The sequence below is a fragment of the Octopus bimaculoides genome, chromosome 4 (assembly GCF_001194135.2).
Source record: "Octopus bimaculoides isolate UCB-OBI-ISO-001 chromosome 4, ASM119413v2, whole genome shotgun sequence".
Taxonomy (NCBI): domain Eukaryota; kingdom Metazoa; phylum Mollusca; class Cephalopoda; order Octopoda; family Octopodidae; genus Octopus; species Octopus bimaculoides.
Genome location: NC_068984.1, coordinates 19,427,144 through 19,450,747, shown reverse-complemented (window position 1 = coordinate 19,450,747; position 23,604 = coordinate 19,427,144). Strand labels below are relative to the sequence as shown.

Sequence of the window (23,604 nt, the reverse complement as noted above, 5' to 3'; positions counted from 1 at the left end):
CAGTTTCAGCAAATAGTAGTAGTGAGACATGGTTATGGCTGCAGAAAGGAAAAAATGAAGAGGGAGACAGAAAGTTTCTTAGTAGCTGCATAAGATCAAGCATTAAGGATAATTGGATAAAAGCCAAGATAGATAAAAACCAAGTAGATTCCCATTAAGAGGGAGACAGAAAGTTTCTTAGTAGCTGCATAAGATCAAGCATTAAAGACTAATAGGATAAAAGCCAAGATAGACAAAAACCAAGTAGATTCCCAATGTAGATTATGAAAATCAAAAGAGGAAAGCGTTACTCATACAGTAAGTGAATGTAGCATGCTGGCACAGAAAGAATACAAGAAAAGACATGACAATATAGGGAGAGCAATTCACTGGGAGCAATGTAGAAAGCTAAGATTTGAACATACTGATAAATGGTAAGAACATGAACCTAGTGAAGTACTAGAATATAAGAAGTACAAGATGTTGTGGAACTTTAACATTCAGACTGACAGAGTAATAGAAGCTAGAAGGCCTGATTTGATAGTAGTAGATAAAGAGAATAGAAAGTGCCAGATAATTGACTTTACATTCACAAATGATGAGAAAATTGATATGAGCGGTATAGAAAAAATAGCAAAGTACCAGGACCTAGCTGCTGAATGACACACTATGGAAAGTGTGGGTAAAATGTTATAGGTAGTTATAGGTGCATTGGGAACTATTCCTAAAGATCTGAACAGATGGATAGAGGAAATAGGCATAAAACCCAGTTTAGTACAGCTCCAGAAAACAGTGTTATTAAGGACAGCTAAGATACTTAGGAGGGTTCTTGGCATCTAAGGCAACTAACTTGTTATCGCCCGATGTTAGGATTCTTTTCTTTTCCAACAGTCTAATCTGTTGAGTGTATAATAATAATAATAATAATGATAATAATAATAATAATAATAATAATAATAATAATAATAATAATAATAATAACAGTGTTATTAGGGACAGCTAGGATACTTAGGAGGGTTCTTGGCATCTAAGGTTTCTTGTTGTAGCCCAGTGTTAAAGTTTTTTTCTTTTCCAACAGTCTGATCTGTTGTGTGTATATGAAAATAATAATATTAATGATAATAATAATAATAATAATGATGATAATAATAATAATAATATAGGTGGGTTTTAAACACTTGAAAGACTGCTGAAAACTTGTGGATACCTAAAGTTACAGATAGTAACCCATTATCCACATAATTGCTACCAGGAATAAGACTGAACCTGATCCAAACCAAAATAACAATAAAGATAATGATAATATCAATAATCATAACAATAATAATATATTTAATTAAAGTGATGTTAGTAGAAATGTTTAAGTAAGGAGTTAATTGTATATGGTGCTCAGATGTATAAAAAGTCATTAGAACAAGATACAAGAGGAGACAGAAAACAATAGTAAAATAAGTAAACAAAGATGGGTTAGATAGCCAAAGATACATGCAATGCATACAGAACAAAACACAAGAAAGATAAAGAAGTGGTCTGTGAAAAAGCCATAAAAAGTAAAAGAGTGTCTAGATAGGTCAAGAGAATTAGTGTTAGTGGATTGTGGGAAACATGGTGTTTTTGACAGATATGATATCCTGACAGCTTGTAACTGATGCCAATTGTGTATTCTATGTTTCAGCAGCAAAAATCACCTATTAAAATGAAAACTTTATAATACATTAATTTTATGATCAATGGTCTAGAACCATAATCTAAATCATTGTGTTTCAGTAACAATTAATATGGTTAATTCTTTTGTGAAACGTTTGGAACCATTGAGTTAATAGTCTGACATTCAGTTTCTGCTACATTGCTCCAATGATTGCTTTTATCCTCACCAAACGCTTCAGTCTTTCACTCTCTACAGGAATATGGTTCTACTTTTCAAAACACATAACAGTGTGTTCTTCCTGAATAACATTGGAAATGGTGTTAAATAACTGCCATCTTCAACCTTCCTTCTTCACTCAGTAACCACTAGTTATTTCTTCTGGTGATTTATTCTGCTGTGTCACACATTGTTGGTTTTTTAACTTCCATAGCTTAAGTGAAAGCAGTGTTGTTGCCCTTCATATCAAAACATTTGGCTATATTTAATTTGAGAACTCTCTGACTTTGAGCTTCATCTGTCTCTCATCTCATGTAAAGGTTATAAGCATTGATTGCTCTTTCCTCTAGACCAGATCATTAAAAAACAAATGCCAAGTAAATATTGCATCTATATTGGCAATAAAAGCAGAACTTCTTTAAACACTCTGAAGAAATTACCTGTTATCTTTGTGAGTCATTGTGCACTTTGTAGTCTGCTAGATCTCTGGCCTTTCACATTACAATGGCACTCTTTGATCTGTTGCCATGAGACTCTACTAACAACCAGGCAAGTTATGGTAAAATGGTTACTGCAGGACCTGTAGGGCTGATAAAAGAAACAGAAGTATACTCATTGGGTGGTATAAAGTTTGTAACTCCTCAATAGCAGATACCGTTGTTGTAGTAGCAGACAAAATAAGTGTAGATTATCTGTGAATTCTAGCTGAACTGTGCAAGTTAACAAATTTGGTACCTGTTTGGATATTTTTATTTATTTTTTTGAAGCATTGAGTATTGTGCTGATAAGAGAATTTGAACTATTGTCTCTTTGCTCAGTATTCTAGCAATTTATTGAGTTGGTAACTACTATAAACTAGATTTAATATTTTAATTATTGATCAATGAAGTGCAACTCTTGTGAAAAGTAGATAGAACACAGAAATACAGTTCCTATCAGTTTCGATGAAATATAATTGTGAACTAGGGACAGAGGAAATGGCTGTTGCCTTCATCAAGAAGCTCTATTGGGAAAATGGTAATTAAAACAGCACGCAAAAACAAAAAACAAAAAAAATTGTGAACGTGATTTAAAATTAGACAGAAAATTAATGCCATGGTAAAATGTTGGAATATAAACAACCGATAGACAGACACACAGAGATATGTATGTGTGTTTGTATATATATGTATGTATATAGATATAGATATCATCATCATCATTTAATATCTGTCTTCTATGCTAACATAGCTTAGATGATTCAGTAGAATTCAGTGTCAGAGGACTGCATTGTGCCCCAGTACATAACTATGAGAGTTGAAGATGATAATGGTTGTAATGGTTTTGTTCATGATAATGATGATGATTCTTGTCATTATGTTGTTTTTCAATATTCCTCGCTCCTCTTTTTGATAATTATGCTAATTTTGATAATAATGACAATTGTAACGATGCTTGTAATGAGGTGGTGGTGGTGGGGTTTGTGGTGCAGCAGCTACCTTAACGCAGTTTTGTTCAACAGTTCATTTACTGTTGAAAATGGGGTTTGTTGGGGGTAAGCAGGAAGATTATATATGGTGATGATGATGATAATGGTGGTGATGATGATGTAAAGAGAATAATGGTAAATAAGATGTTGGTAGAAGTGAAAGCAGGAATAAAATTTGTATAATTTTCTAATTTTTAGTAGAGGTGCTAAATGTTGTCTGACTCCAATTATATATTTAAACTAATAATTTTCTTTAAACAACAGATTTCAAAATTTTTTTTTCAGCCAAAATAAAAACTAACCTTCATGATAAGACTGATAGTTAAAATGACATTTTTTTTTTATTTCTAAATTTCACACTGTAAGAATATTTAAACTATATTCACCAAATGTATTTTAAATCTTCATAATTATGTGATGCAGTCTAAAACCTGAGTTAGTGTTATTGTTATGAAATAGTCACAGCTGAGTTGATATCAGTAGATTCATGTTCTGTCCTGTATATAGAGTAAGTAAAATTCAGAGTCCAATGGTTATTACTTCATCACTCTATCTACCCTCCACAGCCAACCAAGCGGTGTGACTCCACTCAAACTTCAGAACCATCTGCCCGCTATCCTGGTAGAAGGGCTCGGCTCACCTCCGACTCAGAAGACGATTCTGATACTGATCCATTTGCATCAAAATTTCCCTCTGCGAATGGTGCTTCCTTCACTGATTACCAGCAAAGACCATCTTCATCAAGAGATAGCGAACACTCAAAACGGAGGTATGGTTTAGATACATTCAGCCCACATTCATCTTTAAAGTGTAGAAATGTGCTGCTTGAATCCGAAAGTGAGGAGTCTGGGTATGGGGAAACAAACACCATGCAGGCATCTAGTTTTGATGTTACTCTAGATAATGATGCTGATTTCGAAGGTTTTCATTCCACCAGAACTTTGTACAGTAGCCATTCTGATGACAGTATCTCATTTATGAGTAATCATATCAATGAATCTACTGATGGCTGGATGAGGAGTACCAGCTCTCAGACTCATTGCAATGCTAGAACACAGACTCCAAAAAATTTCGGAATTAACGAGTCTTTTGCTCACTCCTTTAGTTCTTTAAACAGTAGTCTACCCATTAATGATGTCCAAACCCAAACAAGACTGTTACGTAGCAGAGCAATGCAAACCTCTAATACTTCCTTACATTCTATTTCGGCACAAACAAAATCTTTGAGTGGCTCAAAAAGCGATCTGTTAAGAAACATACTGTTTGAAGTAAAAAGCCTAAAGACAGACAAAGGAATCGACCAAAACTCAACAATGTCTGACAGTGTTTATTCTCCTTCTTCAACTCTAAATGGTACCATGCTCAAGGAAATCCTTAAAGATGTCCGTGTTATTAAGCAATCAGATTTTACTTGTGATGCAAGTACCCAAACATATACCGACCAAGGAACTCAAACTTCTTTTAGTGAGGATAACTCTGTCAGTTTTGTTAGACATGAAAAACTTAAAGATATTCTGAATGATGTGAAATTTGTATCAAATAACAGTCTTTTATCACCAGAATCAAAACAGAATGATGAAGTTTCATCTCCTCAACTGATTCAATTGAATAACACTGCACAGCATCCTGGCAACTCATCGGAGACTTCTGAAGCAAATGGTAATCAAAGTAATTCAAATTTTGTCTCGCCACAGTATAGAAATAACACTAATTTTGTGCCACCTAAACCAATGTATTTGATTCCTCAAAGACCACAAACGTCTTTCAATTCTGTAACACAAAATTCAAGGCCAGTATTTTCAAGAAAGAAGGTTACTCAACAAGATTTAAACAATATCAGTCAACGTATTGAAAGACTGCGCAGCTACCAACTTCCTGAGCCACATTTACGAAGATTCCATTCTAATCAGCAGCAGCAGCAGAATGGTACCGCTTTGGGATTTTCAACCATGCACCGTCCAACAGTCCCCCTTAATAGAAATGTTGCTTCTGAACCAGTGACTGATTCTGGCTTTTCAAACAATTTACCACAATTCATTTCCCAAAATTCCACTCAGTCTCAGAACCCAGTACTACCTACAAATCCACCACCTTATATCGCCAATCCTTATGTTTCCTCTGCAAATTCCTCCCCACATCAGTTCCTACCAAACCAAAACGAACAGGTTTCAGATACACCACATGGCTTTCCTCAAAGACAATCCAGAAGGTCATCCAGGCATTCTTATGATGATTTAGACCTTGCAGCTCGTCACCCAAGACATCAGCATGAATTTTCTTCTCGAAGACGTGATCAACGATCTCTTGTAATGGACAGGTACCACCTTGATGAGGCTATTGAGAAAGTGACTAGAAAATCTCGCCAACTTAAAAGAATTGCTGAAAAAATGAAACAAACACTTAAAGAAGAAATACTGAAGTAAAGCTATATTATAATATTACATTATACTATAATAAAATATTATAGCATAATAACTAATAGAATACTATATTATAATGTTAGAGCATAAAATATAATGCAGCAATTAAAACAAACACTTGACAAGAAAACTTAATCAGTATTAAAGAACTTTATATTGCTTCAACTTCAAGAACAGTATTCTTTCAATAACAAAAATTAGTTTCAGTTTGAACATTGATACATTTGGAAATTTATCTGTACCTTTTCACATCTGTTCAAATCAATATATTTTGTATCCTAATTTTTTTCTACTTATATATATATATATATATATATATATATATATATATATATATATATATATATATATATATAATGTGCATATCTATATGTATATATATGTGCATATATAGAGTCATTTATTATTGTTTAAATGTTTGTTTGGTTATGTCCCTTTATACTCCTTGAAATTTAACATCAAGTTGATATCCTGCTAAAGTCAGCTTTGCCTTTCATGCCTTCAGGGTTGATAGAATATACACCAGTCATATATTGTAGTTAATCTCATTATCTATATTCTCCTGCAAAATAAGTGCAAAATGAGTTCAAATTCTGCCAAGGTCAACTTTGCCTTTCATCCTTTTGGAGTTGATAAATAAAGTACCAGTTGTGTACTGGAGTCAATCTAATTGACTGCCCGCCCCCTTCCCCTAAATTTCAGGCCTTGTGACTATAGTAAAAAAGATTATTATGGTAACTTTGATGTTCATCCTTTCAGGACCGATATAATATATACTAGTTATATACTGTGATTGATTTAATCAGTTGTGTCCTCTCGATATGTTTGTTAGCCTTGAGACCATGTAAGAAATTATTGATAAATAATTGTCATTAATAATCATTAATAATAATAATAATAATAATCATTACGGAGATATACTTGCATAGCAAGCGACCTGATCTGAGATTGTGTGCTGGAACAAAAACAATTGCAGCGTGGAAGGTGTTTATAAGCCATTTAAGAAACACACAAAAACCGTTAGATTCACTTCAACATTTAAATTTAATTTGCCAAAATATTTTCGTCACTTTGAGACCACGACCTGTTCACTGTTCCTTTCTGCTAAATGCACGAGACCTGAAATTTTGTTGGGAGGGGATAGCTAATTACAGTGCTCAACTGCCACTTTTTTCATCCACTCTGAAAGGGTGAAAGGCAAATTCAACTTCAGTGGGATTTTAACTCAGAACATAAAGACCAATGAAATGCTGCCAAGCATTTTGTTTGGCACGGTAATGATTCTGCCAGCTTGCTTTATTAACAACAACAACAACAATAATAATAATAATCCCAGTAGTTATAAATGCATTGAGAATTATCCCTAAAGATCTAAACAGATGTATAGAGGAAATAGGCATAAAACCTAATTTGTACCACTCCAGAAAACAGTGTTATTAGGGACAGCTAGGATACTTAGGAGGGTTCTTGGCATCTAAGGTTACTTGCTGTAACCCAATAGGAGGGTTCTTGACATCTATGGCAACTTGTTGTAGCCCGATGTTAGTATTCTTTTCTTTTCCAACAGTTTAATCTGTTGAGTGTATATGAATAAAACAACAACAACAATAATAATAATAATGGTTTCAAAATTTGGCACAAGGCTAGCAAGTTTGGGGGAGGGGATAAGTTGATTACATTGACCTCAGTACTCAACTGGTACTTATATTATCAACCCCAAAAGGATGAAAGGCAAAGTGGAACTTTCTGAATTTGAACTCACAATGCAGAGACAAACGAAATGCTGCTTAGCATTTTACCCAGCGCACTAACAATTCTGTCAGCTTGCCAGTCAATAATCTTTTCTACTATAGGTACAAGGCTTGAAGTTTGTGGGACGGGGGTAGTTGATTACATTGAGCTCTGTGCTCCACTGGTACTTATTCTATTGACCCCGAGAGGATGAAAGGCAAGGTCGACCTTGATGGAATTTAAACTCAGAATGTAAGGACAGATGAAATGCCATTAAGTATTTTGCTTGGTGTATAATGGTTCTGTCAGTTTGCCACCTTATTAATAATAATAATAATAATAATAATAATAATAATCTTTTCTGTACTAGGCACGAGGCCTGAAATTTTGGCGGAGGGGGCTAGTTGATTAGATCGACCCCAGTATGCAACTGGTACTTAATCTATCGAACCCCCAAAAGGATGATAGGCAAAGTTAACCTCGGCGGAATTTGAACTCAGAATATAAAGACAGACAAAATTCCGTTAAGCATTTTGCCCGGCATGCTAATGTTTCTGCCAGCTCACCACCTTATAATAATAATAATAATAACAACAACAACAACAACAACAACAACAACAACAACAACACCAACAACAACAACAACAACGACGACGATTCTGCCAGCTCACCATTGCAAATTTTGAAACAGCTTAGATTTACTCCTTCATCTGAATCTAAAAAAAACTTTTAAGTTGGATCATCCTGGATTACCAACTTTAATCTATAATTTTAAAAATTAGGCTAACATGTACTATTGCAATAACAAAGGTATGATAATTTAGTTTTCTTAAACCAAAGACTGTTTTTCTAGAGCTTTCTTAAACACCCTTTCTTTACAATCTGTCTTTAACAAAATCTATTTAATGGCATAATGGCTGAATCTTTCACTTGGTTTAGTTGTGGTTTAATTGATGCCTAACTATTAAGTTCTTACGTTGATTCTTTGATCTCACTTTGAATTGAGTATGGTTTTGTCCTTTAAATGGACAATCTCAAACATGAATCAGAATCTTGTTTGCACATGCATACAGCTATACATGTGTTGTGTGTATACATGTGCATAGTCATGGGTGATAAACTTAATCATTGATTTGATCTGATAACATCACCTTGCTTTTGACTGACTTCAAAAGAATCCACTCTATTGCCAGCATGTTGACCAAAATTCCAGTCAGTAAATAACTTTTTTCATTCCTTCTACAAGTCCCAGAGGCCTTGATAAATGGCATTGAGCACTGCACTGTTGCACTTCTGTCTCTGACTAAACCATTATACAGAAGGCTTTACATAAGCACACATATGTTAATGTGTGTGTTTGGGTGCATAATATTATCCATAGCATAGTTTTCACACAATTATTGAAATGGTTATTAGTGATCTTCAGTAGAAATTATTTAGAGATAAGAAGAACAAGTGTAAACCTTTTAGCATTCAGATTACTCCATCAAATGCAATGCAAATTTCAATGATGTGACTCCTTACTTTAGGAACGACATTGTAGGGTAGGTGTAAGAGGCCAGATCTGGCTTGTTTGAACATAAAACAGGAAGAATATTTGGGTCGGATATGGCTGGGTTTTAAATGCTAAAAGTCTAAATGATGGAGAGATAACCCTTGTAAGGCTTCAAAATTGTCGTTGTTTCCCTAAAACAATTCACATTGTATAAAAATGAAAAGTGGAACTTCTTTTTTTGGCTTCAACAAGGCACAGTTTTACAAGTATTCCTTAATCTTTGTGATTTACTATGTGAATCAAGATATTCTTTTACTTCTTACTAGTATTGTTTCATTGGACCACAGCCTTATTGAAGCACTACCTTTAAGGAATATATCAATCTTAGCACATTCTGTGGTAATTGTTGCATTGATCCCTGTTTATGAGAATAGTTAAGTCCATCTTAGAATAAAGAGCTACAAGGCACTATTGTTCACCACACCAATTTATCAGACACCTTTTTGACATATACACAAGCCAACAGTTTCTTAAGAATGCACTTGTCAAGCTTATCAGTTTCGCAGGTTTATTTGCATGAAATCCTGGCCTTTTGAGTTACTATCATAGCTTCTCGATTATGCGTTACCTTGGAGTTCCATAATACAAAATATACTTTTTCTTTGACTTCCATGTTCATTGTCATGTAATATGGAAGTCTATAGGAAAATGGGTTTTGTGTTACGAAGCTCTGTATTAAAGCAAGATTTTCAGAAACAATGATTTCTTAACATGTGGGATATTGGATTCTATAAGATTTTATAATACAAAATGATGATACCTTTTCACTGATGCCCTGCTGACATATTAATTTACTTGATATTACTTATATGTTGCATTAAACAATCATACCTCACCTTTTTATGGTGAGTTTATCTTCTGAGTTGTCAACTTGATATCTAGTAAATGGTATTCCACATAAATTCTGCCTTTCTTAGTTACACATTCCCATATTATCTTGAAACTGCATATTTGTGCAGTGTATGTATTGACAGATAGATGCCTCTCTTTGCATGTCAGTTGCACAAACAGAGACACACATTACATTTGAGCTATTGAGGGAGTCTGTACATGATTGCTCAACATGCTAGAAATAACAACTATATCCCCCTCAACACACTCCTTTCCATTTTTAAATATGAAGGACCCATTGGATAGTATTGTCTCGTATATATTGTAAGTTACTTGTAATATTGTCAGATTTATGTTTCATTTTGTGTTACAAAACCTTATGAAATATTTGCCATTTTCGTTTATTTAGTTATACCTCAATATCTTAATTCATTGTTTCTTTGCTTAAATTTGTGGTCATCTACGTATATTAGAAATCATTATTATAACTCAGTATTTTTTATAATCAACTTTTGCTAATCATTCCAGATATATGATTTCTTTAAAACCTTTTATCAAATACTTATTAAAAGTAAACCTATAAGAATGTGATAATATCTTATATATTTATGAATAAAACATTCCGTCCAACTCTTTCATAGGGTCTCTATTGTGATAAGTGGGTATTTTCTTTCATACTTCCCACTAAAGTGATAAAAGTACCATCATTTGTGATAGAACAGGAACATTTCATTGGTAATTTTTCCAACATTTATGAAAAAATTGCTCTCTGTCCACATCCTGTTTTAGTAATTTTCAGTAATGTATGAAAATTACTCTCCATCCATTTCTTATTTTGGTAATTTACAATATTATATGAAAATTATTCTCCGTCCATATTATATGTCGGTAATTTACAATACTGTATGAAAATTATTCTCCGTCCATATCATATTTCAGCAATTTTCAATATTTTTAGAAAATTACTCTCCAGCCAGGTTCAATTTAGGTAATTTTCAATAGCATATGAAAATTACAAACTGGCCACAAATTTCCATATATATATATATATCACAAATTTCCATATATGTATAGAAATATATATATATATATATATATATATATATATATATATATATATATATATATATATATATATATATATATATATATATATGGAAATATGTGGCCAGCTTGTAATTTTCATATGCCGTATATCAATAAATATATGCACACACTTGAATACACACTTATATAATACTTGTGTATTGATAAAATTGAGTACACTTTACTGTCTAAACATTCCATCCTGGTCTTTTATAGAACACTTGAGATATTTTGATACTTTTATTGTTACTAACTTATATTCAAAGCTTTTATAGGCCCCTTTGCTCTCTGTAAGAGAACAATAACAGGGTACCTAATAATATTATCTATACTGTGTTGATGATACATTCCATTCAAGAGCATGTTATTAACTCATGGCAATATTTTTTTTATATTTATAATGCTCTTGAAAAGTAAAGAAATATTTTTGTTTTCTATTTCTAGAAGGGTTGTTTACAATAATATTCTATATATTTTATAGAAAATCAATTCTCTGTGTTATATGATCCTAATTTCAATGCAGTAAACTAAGACCTTTTTTCTTTGTTTGTTTTTAATTTTTACAATATACAATATTTTTCAAATCATTTATTGAACACCTTTTGTGGTGGAACATAAGTCAGTCGTTTGATAATTTTTAGAATGCCACATGAAATAAATTTCATCAAAACCTTTGATTTTCTACATAATGTTGAAAAATTATGACAATTATCAATATTTTATGTTTTCTGCAAAAATTCTTTTATCCTTGATTGATTACTGCTGAGAATGGTGTTTAATTTACATTATTTTACTATTAATATATTCTGACATTCATATCCTTTGTGGATTTTAGAAATTCATTTCCATGATTTTATTTATTCACTCTTGTGATGTGTGGGTATTTTTTGTTACACAAATAACATCAAGTAGGCAGAATGACATTACATATGAGATATTGGACTGTCGATGCAAGAAATTCACAAGTTCAAACTTTGTCAATGGTATTTGGTAGTGTCTATAAATACAAGAAAATTATTCTCTTTCACTCAATCCACAAAGCTGAAAATATTCCACTCTCTGCATATTGATTTCAAAAAATTTTAAATAGAAAATGACTGATTAAAAAATTCCTGTAATATATTGCAATCCCCACAAACCAACCAAACATTCCATTCACAGACATATTGAAAGGCATTTTAAAGACATATTAAAAATGTATCTGTTTTTAACTGGAATGAAATATTTCAGTTTATTTTTATTTCAAATAATTTTCAAATATGAGATAATTATAGCTGTATACTCACTTTCAAATTAATATACACGTGTTTTGTAATACACAACTCCTTATATTTTTGATTATATTTTCTACTGAGCATAGACAAAATTTCAGAGTCCTCCTATACAGTGCTGGAATTACAAGCACTTGAGTTTTACAACCCTTTAAAAGTTTCATTGAATATCTGAACAGAGCTTTTAATCATATATAAATATATATCATCATCATCATGGTTTGACAGGAGCTGACCAGCTGAAAGACTGTTCAGGTTCCATGGCTGTTCTGACATGGTTTCTATGGCTGGATGCCCTTCTTAATGCCAACCACTTTACAGAGTGTACTAGCTGCTTTTCCACAGCACTGGCATGGGTGCTTTTTATGTGGCACCAACACTTACAAGTCCACAAGATTAAGGATGCTCAGCCAGAGAGGGTTGCAAGGGATAAGCCTGTATGCAAGAGCAACCATGCTTTTACTTAGCTTGACAAGTCTTTTCAAGCACAGCAAACTGCCAGGAGTTTTGGTCCCCTACACACACACACACACACACACACACACACACACACACACACATATTGCACATGCATACATATACAGACAATAGATGAGAACTAGATATGCTCAGTATGGAAAACACAAAATGGTGCTCGAATGAATTGAACTTTAACTCCAAATTCTTTTTTTATCTTTTACCTGTTTCAGTCATTAGACTGTAGCCATGCTGGGGCACTGCTTGAAGGAGTTTAGCCAAACAAATCAGCCCCAGTTTTTTTTTCTTTTTAAGCCTGATGCTTATTCTGTCAATCTCTTTACAGGGAAGTAAATAAACCAACATTGATTGTCAAGTGTATGGGGCAGGGCAAACAAAAAACCCCACAAAGAAACACACAGACTCATACACATATCTATCTATACACATATACAACATGCTTCCACACATTTTCCATCTACCAAATTCCCAGCTGAATTGACTGTAGCATCTTGAGCATAAAGTACCACCTTGCTCAAGGATGTAACATGTTAATCAGCTCAGGAATTGAACTCTCAACTGTATGATTGTGAGCCTAACACCCTAACCACTAATTTTATGAGTAGTCTGTTCCATTGATCAGATCAACTGGAATATCTGTCATTATAACCAAAAGATTGCCACTTTGTACATGTATACGCACAGGCGTGGCTGTGTAGAAAGAAGCATGCTTCCCAGCCACATGGTTCCCGGTTCAGTCCCACTGCATGGCATTTTGAGCAAGTGTCTTCTACTATAACCTTGGGCTTTTTTTTTGGGGGGGGGGGTCTATAAGAGTTATTTTATCCTCTGGTTCAGGAGAGACAACCCATCCTCATTAATGTTTTTATATGTTAAGACTTAAATCTCAATTTCTGAGCATTTCCTCATATCTGCAATGTAGAAAATTAAAATTTTTGATGTAATAATTACTGCTCTATTCTTTGGAGTGTGCTTCTTTACTGATACATATTTTATTAACCTCATATATATATATATGTATATAGTGGCAGACTGGGTCTAAAAATATTGGTTGCCAGGAGACTAAGGAGGCCTACCCACAACTATAGTACTAACATTTAATTTTTTTTTCTGTTAAAAGTATTCTTTTCAACTGTCTACAAACACAGCCAGGCTGAAATAATTAATGCATTCTTCCAGGAGTGAATAAAAAATTTTCAAATTTGAGGGGGTGGGCCCCTTAGATACTAAAATGGGCCCCCATATATAGATTCTAATGGCACAGGGGTCCACTTGCCATGGGGCAAGCTAGCAGCCTGGCCAGTCCACCACTGTATATATACATATATATATATATATATATATATATATATATATATATATATATATATATATAGTTATGTTTGTGTGTCTGTGTTAGTCCCAACCACCATTGCTTGACAACCAATGTTGGTGTGTTTACATCTCTGTAACATAGCAGTTCAACAAAAGAGTCCAATAGAATAAGTGCTAGGCTTACAATGAATAAGTCCTAGGGTTGATTTCTTCGAGAAAAATCCTTTATAGTGGTGCTCTAGCATGGCCACAGTCATATGACTGAAACGAGTAAAAGAATAGAAGAATATACATGTGTGTATGTGTATTATTTGAAGCTTGATTGATTGAAAGAAATTAAATAATATACATAACAAAGAACGTAATGTGTATGTCAGAATTTGAACCCTGCATTTCTTGGTCATTAGTCCAGTATCTCAAATATTCATTGCTATGTTTTTCTCTTTTTATTCTATTATTTTGTAATTCATTTTATGAAAGTATCTAATTTTCCAAAACGAAGCATTCAATTCGAATTTTCAATATTTTTAGAAGATTGTGGTAGATTATATTTACAAGAATGTGATCTAATTATGCTTGTTTGAGATTTATTCCAATTTTTTTAAAGTATTCCTGATATATATATATGTACATGCATGTGTATGTATATATATACATCTATGTGTGTATATATATATATATATATATATATATATATATATATATATATATATATATATATATATATATGTGTGTGTGTGTGTGTATGTTTATGTATACAGAAATACATACATTCAATTACCATTACATACACATTTGTTTGAACTGATTAATAAAAGAATTATTGGTAAATAATGCTTAAAGAATTGTGTTATTATTGACAATAGTAATACTTATGTTATGGAAACTGTAAAACTCTAAAGATTTTGTGTTTTTTAATTAATCAATTAGTTTATTCTGAGCATATTGGCTGTTTAATCTATTATGAAATAATAAATCTTGTTAAGAATTACGTTTGTGTTTTGTGGCTATCTCTTTGTATCTACATAGTTGTGTGTGTGTGTGTGTTTCTCTGCTTGCTTGTTTACAGGCCTAAATATGTACGTGTGATTACGTAAATATGTGTATGTTTACATATATAGATATATATGTATGTGTGTGTCTGTGTATATATATATCTGCATGTATATCTGTTTGTATATATCTGTGTATATATACATATAATAATATAAATATATAGATATATGCATATATCCATGCATATATGTACATACCTACATATGTACATACCTATATATACATACATATATGTATGTATGCATGTATATATGCAGGTATAGATGTGTGTGTGTGAATGTATACATGTATGTACTTATGTGTATATATAGATATATATATGTATGTGTAAATATAGATATGTATTTATGCATGTATGTGAATGTATGTGTGTATTGTGTGGGGGTTTGATTCCAAACTCTCGGTTATCGCGTGTATGGCATATATGTACATTCTATTTTCTGCATTCTCTGCTTATAGCATGAATGGTGTGATATTCTTATTTTTCAATTAGAAATTAGCATTGAGCTTATCACAATATGTTTGTGCCAGTCTACTCCACTCTCTGTGTTATCTGATGATATGGCTGCAGTATATATGTGCCTGTGCTGATACATATTTTATTATCTTCAAACCTTGTTGCATGAGTTTGAAGCCGGAACTGTAAACAGGAAAATATAGATTAAGAATAAATTGGTGGACTGTATTTCTAAGAATGCACAAAACTTTGCATTTTCACCAGAAACTAAAGGATCATCATCCTCATCATCATCATTTTCATCATATCATTCTTAATGTTCACTTTTCAATGCCTCCATGAAGCAAGTGAAATTTTTCGAGTCACATTTTCTACAGCTGGATGCCCTTCTCGTCACCAACACTCATCTGTTTCCAAACAAGGTAACATTTCCCTATGGAAGACAAGAAGAAACAACACAGCTTGTATGACAGTGGTGCTTGTTTACAATCATCACATGTCAAGACAAGTACATACACACACACAAACATCACACACACAAACATCACACACACACACACACACACCTGTATATATATATATATATATATATATATATATATATATATATATATATATATATATATAATTGGAAAACAATATACGAGGTTTTAATTTTGTGTATGTGCTTTGTTTGTTTTTGATTTTGTTGACTACACAGTATAGTAGGATCAGTTGGGCACCATCTGCAAGAAAAACAGCACCATGATACAATTCACTCTGTCAGAAATTTGGAAACGTTGTGCTGTACTGCTTGGTATTCGTGCCAGAAGCTCCAATATGACCATTTCATAGTGTTTCGGTATCAATCTGAGGACATGTACCGAGAGTGATAAAAATCAAACATCCAGTCAACATCAGGGTGTTTGGAGTGTTCAATAGTGATGGCAGAGTTATGCCTCCATTCATCTTTCCACATGGCCTCAGACTCAACACCGAGGCCTACATCAAGTGTGTAGAGGAGGTAGTGCTGCCCTGGGTCAAGAGGGTGGCTGCTGGAAGACCCTATTTCTGGCACAGGACTCTAACCCACGCCAGGCAAGCAGGAGAACCCAGTTATGACTGTCGAACAATTTCCCTAACATGACCGCTAACATCTGGCCACCTAACTCCCCACACCACAACCCCCTTGATTATTATGTGTGGTGTGCAGTTGGGCGAGAGACCAACAAAACTCCTTGTAACACCAAGGATGAACTGAAGGCAAGGATTATGGCAGCATTCACCAACTTAAACAAGGAGAACGTCCAGAAGAGTTGCAGGAGATTCCAAAGTCGTCTGGTTGACGCCAATGGCGATTTTATTGAATAAATTTACTGTTTAGTATTTCAAGATACTTTTATGTAATTTTGGTAAATATATCTGTTAAAATAGGATGTCAGTGTTATTTTCATTTTTGCATAATTTAAACGATAATTTGTGTGTGTGTGTGTGTGTGTACGTATCTATATATATATGTGTGTGTGTGTGTGTGTGTGTGTGTGTATACATGTATTTATATCTATCTATACATGCACACACACACATATGTTAGTGAAGGCGCATGGCTCAGTGGTTAGAGCATTGGGCTCACAATCATGAGGTAGTGAGTTCAATTCCTCGACCAGGCTGTATGCTGTATCGTTGAGCAAGACACTTTATTTCACATTGTTCCAGTTCACTCAGCTGTAGAAATGAGTTGTGATGTCACTAGTGCCAAGTTGTATCAGTCTTTGCCTTTCCCTTGGATAACATCAGTGGCATGCGGAGGGGAGGCTGGTATGCATGGGGGACTGCTGGTCCTCCATAAAACAATCTTGCCTGGACTTGTGCATCGGCAGGTAACTTCTTAGGTGCAATCCCATGGTCATTCATGACCGAAAGGGGTCTTAAAATATATATGTTACAGACTTCTTTCAATTTCTATCTACCCAATTTGCTCACACGTCATTGGTCAGCCTAGGGTTATAATAGAAGACACTTGCCCAAGGTACTGCACAGTGAGACTGAACCCAAGACCACATGGCTGGGAAGCAAGCGTCTTAACCACACAGTCACTCCTATGCCTGGATGTGTTCAATTCCTACAGACTCTGTTGTTTAACTTTCTTTTGTGACAACATAAAAGTCCATATCTTGTTTCTTTGACAAATTTCATATTCCAATGATTTAGTTTCCATAGTAGAGACCGTCACTGTCATAGAAAATTATAGAAATTTGAAAGAATTGGTTTACATTTCATAGAATTAAATCTCATCATGCCAAAAGCACAAGTAATAACTGATAAAAGTGTGAAACCTCAGTGCAATCTTTTATGAAGGAGTCTTGATCTGAATGTAAGAATGAAGCAAGCATAAACTTCTTACTGTGTTCACAGTGCAAACAATGGGTGTTAACAAGGTGTTTCAGTATCCATGGTACAGAGTGTAATTGCATCTCTGAAACACAGAATCAACAAAAGTAATTTAACCCTTTTGTTATCATATTTCTGTTGAAATGCTCTGTGTTTCTTTCAATTAATTTTAAATATAACAAAGTATTTCGTAAAACAACTGAATTATTAAGCTAGTGTTAGGAACATAAATTGTGACTAAGGTTTGGTGGAAGATTTTAATTCAGAACTTATGAAAATAAGACATTTGTACTAGAGAGCCAGAAGCAGTTTTAGCTGGGTTGGTATCTAAGGGTTAACCAAACAGCTAGTCAGGCATCAGTTGAAAGGTGCTGGATAAAAGCCTGTGCTGCTAGGGACATGTGATAGGAATGGCTGTTTAGTGTGGTGTGGATAAGGGTGCTACCAAAGGGAGGTATCTGTGCAGTTGGGAAGAATGGGTTATATCTGATACCAGTATTTTTCTTTTACTTTCTTTTATTTCACTCATTTCAGTCATTAGACTCTGGCCATGCTGGAGCACTGCCTTGAAGAGTTTTTAGTCAAACGAATCAACTCCCAAAACTTTTTTAAGATCGATACATTATAGGGATGTAAACAAACCGGCACTGGTTGTCCAGCAGTGGTGCAGGACAAACACATACACACACACACACACACACACATATGACTGGCTTTTTTCAGTTTCCGTCTACTAAATCCACTCACAAGACTTTGGTCAGCCTAACGCTATAATAGAAGACACTTGCCAAAATTCCACACAGTGAGATTGAACCTGGAACCTTGTGGTTGGGAAGCTAGAGTGTCTGAGAATGGTGCGAGAGAGGAAAAGTATCCTCAGATCAGAGACCTGATCCAAATTCTTGCATTTTGTGAAGGAGTCCAGATGGTAAAGTAAATTTATCACCAAAGTAAGCCATGGTAAGATTTGAACTCAGAACTCAAACAGGTAGAACAGTCACAATAAAGTATTCTACCTGATGCTCTAATGATTCTACCAATCCACCAGTCTAGACTGGTACTTCATTTTATCAATCCAAGTAGTATGAAATGTAAAGGTGACCTTGGTGCAATTTGAAACCAAAACACAAAAAGTCAAAAGAAATCAAAATAAAAGGAACTAAAATATATATTAAAAAAAAGGACAGAGTCAACAAGCAGTGTGTTCTATGAAAAACCTGGCTAACAGTGCCATCTTAAAGCATGGGCACACTGACCAATCAGTGTCTAGGAGCCCATTGCTAATCTATGGATGCTGTCAAGAAATAAATATAGGTTCTAATGCATTGCTTTGCTCAGGGATATGTAACACTGTTGGTCCTCTTAGCTGACCCATCCCCAGCATGTAGTTATGAATGTTAAAACATACATGTTGATAGGTGGTGGTGGTGGGGAAAGTTATGATGATATTTATTTAAAGTGTAAATGATAATTCACTAGTTTATATTACATCTTAAAACATACATTTAATATTTCCTGCTGGATCCCATGGATGGGATAATTAGGGTATTAACTGTTACAGTTGGTAGGCCAAGCCTGATATTCTCAATTTGGTCTGTAATCACTTCAACATGTGACTTGTGGCACATCGTGCACTTTTACAGTCCATGTCAATTTGATGAAAGGAGTGACCTAACATACTGCACAAACATTTGATCCCTATAGACAAATCGTCTGTGTTGGTTCGTTAGCAACCTGGAAGCTCAGTAAGATCTTGAATTATCAAGTGTCAAAATTCTCACCTGGCGCTTACAAGATTCCAACAGGTAATTTTATTGTACATAACCATCCTACTCTGGACTTAGTATGGCCAAATGGTTAAGACACTTGCTTTGCCATCATGAAGCCTCAAGTTCAATCCCATTGCAATAGGTCTTTGACATGCATCTTATTCTATAGCCTCACGTTGACCTAAACCTTGTGAATAAAATTAGGTGGACAGAGACTATTGAAATCCCATCAAATAGGTTATATATGTAATCTAAAGGTCCAGTTTTGTCACATGGTATGTCATGTTAAATTCTCCCTGAGAATTACATAAGGGATATATGGTATGCCCGTGGAATACTCAGCCACTTCATGTATATTAATTTAAAGAGTAGGTCATTCAATTGATGGAATGAGTGAATAGCTCATCACTGAAAGCAACAGCGGTTTCATTCAATTATTTTTATTGCACATTATTCAGCTTATCACTGACCATTCAACTGTGAATGACACAGCTGACCAATAAACCATTATAAACAACAGGTGTGTTATGTGTGTGCTTGTGCTTGTGAGTGTGTGTGTGTGTAAAGAGAGAGAAAGGCAGACAGATAAAGATATTAGTATATCTATATATGCAAATATCTTTTCACCAAGTGTCATTAGGACATTAAATACTTCTATCAAAGGAGCCTTTGCATGGTTGCTCTGTCTGCTAGAAATAGCTGCCAAATTTTCTTTACACCAAGCACTACTGTCTTAAAATGAGGAAGGACATTATACAATGCAGTTTTACATGTACAAATTTATGGGATGGTCACAACTGGAATGACTTTCATCATATATCTACTCTGTTCAAGCTGACATCATCTTCACAAGCCAGCAAAGGAGCCTGTATGTGATTGTTTGACCTGCTACAATATAGAAGCAAAATCTTCCACAAATCACACCCCTTCTTAAAAAGGTAAAGCACATTGGATCATGTAGTCTTAGATTTACAATATCTGAAATAAGCTGGCTGAATCATTAGCATGCCAGGTGAAATGCTTAGCGGTATTTTGTCTGCCGTTATGTTCTGAGTTCAAATTCTTCCCAGGTCGACTTTGCTTTTCATCCTTTTAGAGTTGATAGATTAAGTACCAGTTGTATACTGGGGTTGATGTAATCAACTTGTTCCTTCCCCCTAAATTTGAGGCTTTGTGCCTCCAGTAGAAAGGATTATTATTATCATTATTATATGTTCGACTTTTGCTTTACATTTGTACAAGTTGACTCCAAGTATCACCCAGAGACCTCAGGAGACAACAAGTTAGAAGTTCATGTTGGTGTTATACCTCAAGTGTCATATATTTGGTTTTGCACATGATATTGTTCTAGAGAATGTTTAAGAAAATTATAAGTTTGTTTTAAAATTTGAGATTACATAGACAGTATTTTACATTGGATATGGGCAGTTCCCATGAGCACTATCTTTTGAATTTCTACCATTTTGGGGTTTCCTGGTATCTGAGCTAGGTAGAAATCAGCCCCTTTTGCTATCATTCCTAGGACATCTATGATAACAGGTATTGTTTTAGTCTTGAGGTTCCACATTTTGCCAGTTTCTATTTCAAGATGTTTATACTCAGTTTTTTGTAGGTTTTGACAGATATGTTTATGTCAGTTGGGACAGTCATATCAATAAGGATGCATGATTTTTGTCTGAAGTCTTTCGATATAATGTCTGGCTTATTTGCATCTATCTTTCTGTCAGTTTGAATGGTGAAGTTCCAGAAGAGTGAGATGTGATCATTTTCAAGCACTGGAGGTGGTTTGTGTTCCCTTATCATCGTCATCGTCATCATCATCGTCATTGTTATTATTATTAACATGAAGAATAGAAATAGAAAAAGGAAGTAGGAAACCATAAAATAGCTCCATGCAATCTGAATATTAGATTTAAAGCTTTCTAGAAAAGAACCAGGAAGAAGGAAGTTTAGTTGTTTTGTTATAATGTTGATGAGAGTCAAGAATTATAAAACAAGTGTGTCAAAACAAATCTGGTGTCCTTGGGTTGAAATGAGTCTCAAGGGATTTTGGGTGCATTTTCACACCTGTCTGTGTAGATAATAAAACAAAAAACATGACCAGCCTGTGTTTTTAGGGGTATCTACATTATTCAAATTATCCTTCCTGTTTTTAAGGTGACAGAATATGATTTAGAGGGGATTTAACTGTTATTCCAGACAGCATTATTTAGTATCTCCTAATTTTTAAAGACTGTAGATTATAATTTTAAAGACTCACCTACTGTTTCTAGCAGATCAAGAAACCATATTGAAGTTCTCTCATTCATTGCATTGTATACTGTTGTTGTTGTTGTTGTTGTTTAACCCCAGGTCAACCATGAGCAGGCAGATCTTTGATCAAAGGTCATTCCAGCCTTGACTATCCTATACTTTTATCAGATTACATTATTCAATGTATCCCTCTTTTCTTAACACTTAGATTGTGGTGTGAGCTAGATTTGACTGCTGTTTCTAATATGTTGAACTATACATAGGGCCTTACCCACCGACTCAGTGATTGTATTGTTGTAGTGGTGGTGGTGGTGGTGACAGTTTTGTTTTTGTTTTATTTAAATGACCAAAGTCTATTTACTATCTTTCCAAAAAGTTCAAAACTAAAGGTGGGTCATCAATGTTGATGTCAACACTTGTGTATAACTTTCTAACAATGTATATCTACTCTGAAGTGTATCTGTGTGTGTGTGTGTGCGTGTGCGTGCACACACACATACACACATGTATATGCATGTGTATGCGTGCAAAATTTGTTTGACATTATGAATGTGTTAGAGGGGAGAAAAGTGTGGTAGGGAGTAGTGAGAGGAGGAAGCCGGTATTAGACAACGATGTTGTTAAAAGGTCGTTAAGTTATTGTTCATTCATTTATTTGTCACATTCTGGCCACCTCCGTAAATCTTGATGGGGATTGCTCAGAGTTGTACAGGTAAGAGGAAACACTCACGCTATGGATATGCCTCTGGGCAAGCCCCGAAGAAGAGGAGACCGAAGAGGAAAGTAAGTGGGATATTAGCGTATATTAATTATAACATAATTAACATAATATTAATGTATATTAATTATAACATAATTAACATAATCATGTGGTGAATAATTATATTTCTCTTTCTCAATCTGTTTATGTTTGTGTGTGTGTGTGTGTGTGTGTGCATGTTTGAAGATAGATAGTTTAATCGTTAAGGTATTGGGCTCGTAATCAGAAGGTTGTGAGTTCAGTTCCTGAACCAGGCAGCTCATTATATCCTTGAGCAAGATACTTCAGTCAGTTTGACTGAGTATGAGAACTAGCCTAGTGTGTGTGCATCCCTCTTTCCTTCCAGCTATTACATGTTGGATATTCCACTGGGGCAAGGGTGGGAGAGCCAAGAGGGTGCCTCTGTGTACCCATAACAGCAGAGAACCTTAAAACAATTAGTGAAAGCAAGGTACATGTGTTACAAAGTTATATATGCCTGCAAGTGATGACTATCTTATCTTTTAGTGTGTGTGTGTGTGTGTGTGTACACAAATATATAGGTTCAGGCATGGCTGTGTGGTAAGAAACTTGCTTCCCAAATACATGGTTCAGGGTTCAGTCGCATGCGTGGCACCTTGGGCAAGTGTCTTCTATCATAGCCTTGGGCTGACCAAAGCCTTGTGAGGAGATTTGGTAGACAGAAACTGAAAGAAGCACATTGTATATATACATATAAATATATAAAAGCACCCACTACACTCTCTGAGTGGTTGGCGTTAGGAAGGGCATCCAGCTGTAGAAACTCTGCCAAATTAGATTGGAGCCTGGTGTTGCCATCCGGTTTCACCAGTCCTCAGTCAAATCGTCCAACCCATGCTAACATGGAAAGCGGACGTTAAACGATGATGATGATGATGATGATATATAGATATATATGTATATATATATATATATATATATA

The 23,604-nt window shown here is 34.5% G+C and overlaps 1 protein-coding gene across 10 annotated transcripts in view; it reads left to right on the top strand.

Moving 5' to 3' along the window:
- Nucleotides 1–23,604, top strand: part of LOC106881484 (nesprin-1) — an 811,219-nt gene that overhangs the window by 527,305 nt on the left and 260,310 nt on the right. The window contains exon 93 of one of the 10 annotated variants that reach the window (XM_052966931.1): nt 3,878–5,754. The exons of the other annotated variants lie outside the window; for them this stretch is intronic. Within the exon in view, the coding sequence (XP_052822891.1) occupies nt 3,878–5,734 (1,857 nt within the window). The 3' untranslated portion in view covers nt 5,735–5,754. Of the gene's footprint in view, nt 1–3,877; nt 5,755–23,604 lie in introns of those variants that run through there. 10 annotated transcript variants of the gene reach the window in all.